Source organism: Medicago sativa, chromosome 4, assembly GCF_051527215.1.
Source record: "Medicago sativa cultivar Bolivia chromosome 4, Bolivia_mono, whole genome shotgun sequence".
NCBI lineage: Eukaryota > Viridiplantae > Streptophyta > Magnoliopsida > Fabales > Fabaceae > Medicago > Medicago sativa.
In genome coordinates, this window is record NC_140752.1 from 16106950 (window position 1) to 16114879 (window position 7930).

Sequence of the window (7930 nt, forward strand, 5' to 3'; positions counted from 1 at the left end):
AACGAAGAAAAACTACTTGATGAGTGATCATTAACTAGATCAGTGAAGGGTCTGAAAGACCTAACTCAATTGCTAATATTGTTAAGTTGGATATTTTTCAAATTTATATGAATTCAAATGATGTTTGTCTCTTCGTCTACATCTATGAAAAATTAGACTAGTTAAAAAATATATATTTATTTTATGAGTCATGTTAACATGTACCCTAAATACACATGATAAAGTTTTCACAATTAGTTAGAATTTTTTATTGAAAAAAAGTAATTGTCAAAAGTTTAAAAAATAGATTGACATAATTTTCAATATATAATTTTCATCTTTAACATTTTCCTTGTTTTATAAACGTAGCCAAAAACAATAAACCCCAATAAAAGAATTCTCATCTCATAAACTATTTCAATGAAGGAGGGAGCACAAGATGATGATGATAAAAATGATAATATAGATTTATGTACTCAATAAAATTATGTTACGTAAATATTTTTTAAGATATTTTAGAAATTATTTTCTAATAATATATGATAGATTAGTCAAGGTAGGAAGCTTACCTACCCAGTAGCCACCAACCCACCATGCTCTAGTCCATCAAAGTTGACCAAAAACATCACAAACCAAACACTAATCCTTGTCCTCTATAAACAGCAAAAACTTTTAATCAAAGCTATTACAATCATATCCTAAAAATCACATTTCTTAGGTACAAAATTCATTTTGAGCTCACAAAAAAAATGGCTACTGCAAATCAAGAAGAAGTGAGGCTATTAGGAAAATGGGCAAGTCCATTTAGCAACAGAATTGATCTTGCTTTAAAACTCAAAGGTGTTCCATACAAATACTCTGAAGAAAATCTAGCTAATAAAAGTGATGATCTTCTTAAATACAATCCTGTTTACAAGAAGGTACCTATTCTTGTTCACAATGGAAATCCAATTGCTGAGTCTCTTATCATTCTTGAATACATAGATGATACATGGAAGAATAATCCACTTTTGTCTCAAGATCCTTATGAGAGAGCCTTGGCTCGGTTTTGGTCTAAGACTCTTGATGACAAGGTTAGTATCATGATTCTTTTTTTGTTACACTTTTAAGGTTCATGTTTTAAATTCTTATTTGTAATAACCACAATTATGATAGCAATAAAGTAGAGGTGAGAGAGTTGTTAAGGTGAGACTCTATTCAAGAAAATTATGATAGCAATAAAGTAGAGGTGAGAGAGTTGTTAAGGTGAGACTCTATTCAAGAAAAATAAGTGTATGTTTGGATTCATTTTAGGATAGGCAAAAGTGATTCTGAAAACTTAAAGGCTCTGTTTGGTAAACCCAAAAAAAGAGCTTTTAGCTCTTAGCTTTTAGCTTATAAGCTCATTTGACAAAAAAAACTCTGTTTGGTAACACAAAAGCTCTGTTTGGTACAACGAGCTTATAGCTTATTTCAGGAGCTTATAAGCTATTTTTCAGAAGCTACTTCAATTAGCTTTTGAGCTTATAGCTTTTAGCTTCTCATTTTTTCTTCCATATTTACCCTTATTATTCAAAGCAAAAGCTATCAGCTAATTTTACCAAACAGAGCCAAAATAGATTTTAGTATGTTTGTGTTGTTTTTTATTGGAAATGGTTTTGTCATTCTAACCTGATACTACTAGGATTTGTAGTTGTAGCATGCAGACTATACTTTTGCGGCCATTACTTTTCCCACCCTATGAGTTTCTCGCACGTTCTATTAGGATTCTAAAATCCGAAATATTTCAACGTATTTTTGGAGGTTTTATATGCAGTTCAGATTCTAAAATTCGAAGTGCATAAGGCACGTGAGAACCTCATAGGCACCTCATAGACTGGGAAAATAAACATTCTACTTTTGGACTTAAGTTTATTGTTCAACACTTAAATGTATCCACACAAAATCATTCTAAATTAAATTCACTTTTAACTATGATCAAGTTTACAAATCAATTGTGTTCAACAAAAAGAAAGTTTACAAATCAACTCAATCAAAATCAATTTGTGCAATAGTAGAACCTAATAATAAACACTCAGGAATTAGTCTCACTATGCTGGTTCAAAACCCTGACATAGCAATCACCATTGTGTACCCCCAACTTAGAATTGTTGGACAATCATCGGTCATGGTTACACTTACATCGCAATCTTTGATATTGCAAAGAATTTGCGTCAAAATGCAGTCACTGTTTGCCTTAATAATTTGAAGTCTGTTCCTCCTCAAGGTTTCAGGTTCGATTTTGCCTAATGTTAATTTGACTGCGTTAGTTTAGCTTTTTCAAAAAAATGTTTGCCTTAATAGCGACCACATTGTTGTAGCAGATACATCAAAAATCTTGATGCCGCGGTCCAAATATAGTATATTAAAAACAAACTTGCTAGTGGCATACGTTGTATTTGTGCACAATTTATTTACATAAGATTTTTCTTTTTGGATTTAGATTTTGCCTGCAATATGGAATGCTTGCTGGAGTGATGAGAAGGGACGTGAGAAAGCTGTGGAGGAAGCCTTAGAAGCTCTAAAGATACTAGAGGATGAAATAAAGGACAAGAAATTCTTTGGTGGAGAAACCTTAGGACTTGTAGATATTGCTGCTAATTTCATTGGTTATTGGGTTTATATATTACAAGAAATTGCAGGGTTGGAGTTACTCACTCTTGAGAAATTTCCTAAGATATATAAATGGAGTCAAGAATTTATCAATCACCCTGTTATCAAGGAAGGGTTGCCTCCAAGAGATGAACTATTTGCATTTTTCAAAGCTTCAGCTTCAAAGTAGAGCCAATTTTAGAGGCATGATTTATAATTGTTTGTCATGATTTAATTTTCCTTCATAATAATCATGTTGTAATGAGTAGAAGCACTGATTTGAGTTGTAAGCAATAAACTTGTTTTTTTTTTGCTTGACTTCCACTTTAATTGAACAATGCCAAGAGTTTTTTTTGTTAGTTCTCAGGTTAAAGAGACTATGGTAATTCAGAGTTTAGCCAGAATGTAAGTAAAGTCTAGCCAATAATTATTTCAGAATTGACTCGGGTTCTTCAAAACAATTCGTCTTTAGTAGAGTTCATTAACCACTTCAGCCTAATTGTTTGGTTAACAATGCCAAGAACTTGCTTACATGTGATTCCATTCGGATAAATTAGTACAAGAGGATCAAGAGTTGTATAACTTCATTATCAATAGTCCTATCTCCCTCTTTCTTGGTGCTAGTGGACATAAATCACATGTTAAAATGAGTGAATGATCATTTAGTCTCTAAAATTGCATGAACAAAATAATTTGGTTTTTAATTTTAAAATCTTTGATCACATTAGTATTTTTTTAGTTTATCAATTTGTAATGGCTATAACGATATTATCAAGCTTCAATGATACTTCCTTAAGTGTGCCATTAATCTGCTTAAGTTTTAGCTCATCAATAATGAACTGAACTCGAGTCAAATATTGGAATAAATGTTGATCATTCATCTGCTCTTGTACTCTGTTTTTCTTTGTGTATTTTAATCTTTTGCATTATTTCTATTATTGTGCATTTCTTCTTATACTCGTTTATGTTTTTAGAATCAGTTTTTTACACGCAGATCATTAGATTCCAACACCACATTGGGATAAGTTAATCAAGTACATGACAAAATAAATATTTTTCCGTATTTTTTACTAAAACAATATAAATATTTCTTCATTATTCCTTGTTTTTATCTATTCATGATAAAGTGTTAAATATAAAATTGCTCTTGTAGTTCTTTTTTTTTATTTTTTCTTAGATGAAGTGGTAAACCGCTGAAATTAAACTCACACACAACTGTGAGGTTCTGGGTTCGAACTCGAGTCACGACGTCCGACCTTGCAATTTCGGCATTTACCAGTTGAGTTAGGACTTCTAGATCTCTTGTAGTTCTTTTAAGTTAGTTTATTGTAACAAGTTAATCTTTTATTATTTTTCCTACATATTGGTCCTTTAATTTTCATAACATTGACAAAATCGGCCTTTTGTTGAGTTTCCTTTAAAAAAAAAAAAGGCATACGTGGTCATTACCCTGATGATGTGGATGTTATTGAGCTCATATGAATTGTCCAACAAGATTTTTAGTGAAAAATTATCAAATTTATCAACAAAAAGTAGCAAACAAACCTAGTCCCTAGAAAATCTATTCATTTAAAGGCTAGCAATTGAATTTGCAACATGGTGTAGAAGGTAATAATAAGGGCTTTGTAAGACAAATTAGCTTTGGCCTAGATTTTGATCAAGTAAGACAAGAGGGTAAGTAATGGGTTGAGATTCGGATTTGAGGCGATATAGGAGGGAGATTGTCTAGAAGAGAGAAGTGTCCAGAGGGACAAAATTTGAAGAGACAAGGCCAACTTAAGGGCGAAACCTTCAAGTTAAGATTTTAGAATTTAAAATTGAGTATAAAAAAATTTATAAAATTCAGTTTAGTTATATACATGTTTGTCCAACTCAAATAGTCGAGGGTCTCGTATCCTCTTTAATTTAGGTTTTTTTTTTCCTCAAAAAAAATTTGAATTTTTTTATTTATTAGTTTTGTGTTGGTTTTCTTTATTTTAAAAGGAATTATTATGTCCTCGTGAGCATAGCTCAGTTGGTATGGACAATGCATGCAAGGTCCGGGGTTCAAACCCCGGCCACCGGCCACCACAAAAAAAAAAGGAATTATAAAAAGGAATTATAATAAAATTTATTTTTAAACCTCTAAACATGTTAGGACGGTACTATGGAGAGAATGAGGCAGCAACACTTGTTCAATAGGTCCCTCATATTGGTCCCTCATATTTACTTAAAAGTCTCTCAATTCATTAGAACATATTTTCGATCGGCTTTTTCTATAGTTGAGTAATATGAGGGGTCTACATAGCAACCTTATGAGGTAGGTAGGATGAGTAAGTGTAGCGGAAGTTGGGTTGGAGGGAAAGGTAGTTGAAGATTCCTTTGGCTTGGTCAGCTTTGAGTTTCTGGTTTCTAGCTGAATGTCCAAAATAGAGAAGGATTGCTCTATAAATGGAGTTGGAAAGTAGTTTGCTGCTTTTGTGACGGATGGGGTATTAAATAAGTTTAGATATTTTTTTTATGGTTTTTAATATGAATCTCACAATAGATATAAGAGACTAAAAATGTGTGCAAGTCTATAGGATTTAGAAATGAAACTCACATAAAGTGAAAAATTGTGAGTTTAAACTTATGTCTAAAGATATCAAATTTCTCTATAATCTTTTATCATCTGAGTTGTATTTTGATGACAAATTTGAATTATACTTATATGACGAAAATCAATAATGTAGTTTTGAAGTAATTAATAGTTTTATGATAACTTTTAAACAATTATCTCTCTTATACTCATGTTGAGTTGTTACTCTTACTTTATTTTTCTCTTTCAATTATAGTTTTTACCGATAAAAAAAGAGAAAACGAAGATTGTCTCAAATATCATTATAAATGGTTGAACAAATATCAATACTTTTAATAAATTACCAAAGTTGTTGTTCATTAAAAAAAATGATAATTAAGCCCTATTACTTCTTTTAAAATAGAAATAGATGTTGAACTTCTACCTTTAATAAGTTTTTCATAGAGATTATATTTTATGTTTGGTTATGTTTTTAATGTGAAAATGGCTTCAATATATTTGTAGTTTAGTATGGTGGTTTTGGCTTTTACTCTCAAAAAGATTTAGTCCCATTTATGTCAATTTTGGTCCTTATAGCTATCTTTATCAATTGCAAAGCGTGTGTAAAAACTATCAACTCTTGGTTGCAACTTAAATGTACTTGGATGGATGGTTGCAAGTAATAATTTTTGTACCAATACACTCTATCTTTTTTAAGTAGGTGCTCTAATCGATTAAAATAACTACAATTAAGGTATATTTAGAAATAAATGACTAAAATAAATAAAAAACTTGTTGAGAACCTAATGCAAATATATATATATATATATATATATATATGTGTGTGTGTGTGTGTGTGTGTGTGTGTGTGTTGGGTGATTGAAATGAAACATATATACTACATGATTCTAAAATTTATAATATTTAATTATACATAATATTCATACAAGTTCAAATACACCAATTCAAGTTGTATTCAAATATTAAGTTCAAATATTCATATATTTATTAACCATTCAAGTTGCATTCAAATACACCAATTTCAAATGCTTAAATATACATAATATTTTTTAAAGCAAAATACACATAATATTTATTAACCGTAATTTTGTACTTAAATACATACTTAGTTGTTACACCTAATCATACTCATTAATCATTTAGTGAACATGATTAATCACATATAATAATTTATGGTTGAATTTTAATTTTAAATTTGTGCCTGAAAATGTTAATTTCTTGTTGACAATTTGGTAGTATGGTCTTACGTAACTAAGTGTAACATACATGAATACGTGGTGAATTCTACATCATAAACCCTACCTAACTAATCTATGACAATATATATACCAAAGTCCCCACTTTTAAAGAGTCACAACTCCCAAACCAAAGAGTAAAACATGTTTGAACCAAAATCCACATCCACATTTTGTGAAGATCTTAAAATTTCTAAACTTTGAAATGGCCAATGATCAAGGAGAAGTTCAATTATTAGGTGTAGGAGGAAGCCCATTTGTTCGAAGGGTGCAAATTGCTCTAAAACTAAAGGGTATTGAATACACTTACATTGAAGAAAATCTAAGGAACAAAAGTGATCTTCTTCTTAAGTATAACCCTATTCACAAGAAGGTGCCTGTTTTTGTTCATAATGGTAAACCCTTAGCTGAGTCCCTTGTGATCCTTGAATACATTGATGAAACATGGGAGAACTATCCTATTTTCCCTCAACAACCTTATGAGAAAGCCTTGGCTCGATTTTGGTCGAGGTTCATTGATGACAAGGTGAGCCATATTTATTTTCTATTTTAATTATAAAACTATACTAAATACATGATGTATCCGGCCAGAATCATAGTGGTTTATCGTAATTCTGACAAATTCATTATAATATCGTGCACACATTTCCTTCGTACATTAGTGATTAGTGATCCAATGTCAAAAATTTCACATTATTTTTAAAAGGCCTTGTTTAAATTTTGGCTTTAGGTCTCAGCCATACGTTGGACCGGCCCTGTGTATGAAACATCATGAAATTCATTTCAATTCATACCCATGATGATTGATAAATTACATCCATCATCATAATATATTTCATTTTCAATTCTTATACCTAATATCTTTTCAACAAATAAAAAAAATTTGTACCTAATAATATTATGAAACAACATAAATTTTATTTTCTATGATTCTAGATCCTGCCAGCAATATCAAAGGCTGCATGGACAGTGAACAAAGAAGAACGTGAGAAAGGCATTGAAGAATCATTGCAAGCCCTAGAATTTCTTGAGAATGAACTCAAGCACAAATTCTTTGGTGGAGAAAACATTAGCATTGTGGACATTGCTGCTTCATACTTGGCTTTCTGGCTCCCTGTGATTGAAGAAGCTGTAGGGTTGAAGGTTCTTAGCAGTGACAAATTTCCTAAGCTCTATAAGTGGAGTCAAGAATTCAACAATCATCCTATTGTGAAAGAGAATCTCCCTCCAAGAGATGGACTCCTCGGCTTTTTCAAATCTCGATATGCAGCGATTAGTGCTGCTTCGAAATAGACCAATTTCAGGAGGAGTGATGCCGCATGCTCGAGAGCCGTTGGATTAAGAGAGATGAATAGGTTAGTCTTTAGACTAATCTCAGAAATAAAGCAATGTTCACTCATTTTAGTTTATTTGCGCAGTATTTTGAGTTTTATTGTTACTTATTTATGAGTACAAATTTGATATTTATATTTAGTTCAAGTATCCTATTTGATATGTAGTGCAATCTTAATGATTGAAAGGTTCCAATAATGAGAATAATTTTGGTTAA

At 31.1% G+C, this 7930-nt stretch overlaps 2 protein-coding genes across 2 annotated transcripts; both read left to right on the plus strand.

Annotated features, from left to right (window-relative positions):
• The first annotated feature begins 663 nt into the window (after positions 1-663).
• Positions 664-2948, plus strand: LOC146926732 (putative glutathione S-transferase). Its single transcript, XM_085700228.1, has 2 exons — positions 664-1052; positions 2441-2948. Exons 1-2 carry the CDS (start codon positions 729-731, stop codon positions 2777-2779), a joined length of 663 nt encoding a protein of 220 aa, XP_085556354.1. The 5' UTR covers positions 664-728; the 3' UTR covers positions 2780-2948.
• Positions 2949-6498: 3550 nt separating this feature from the next.
• LOC146926733 (putative glutathione S-transferase) lies at positions 6499-7930 on the plus strand. The gene is made up of 2 exons (XM_085700236.1): positions 6499-6907; positions 7318-7930. The coding sequence occupies exons 1-2, from the start codon at positions 6587-6589 to the stop codon at positions 7672-7674; spliced, it is 678 nt and encodes a 225-aa protein (XP_085556362.1). The 5' UTR covers positions 6499-6586; the 3' UTR covers positions 7675-7930.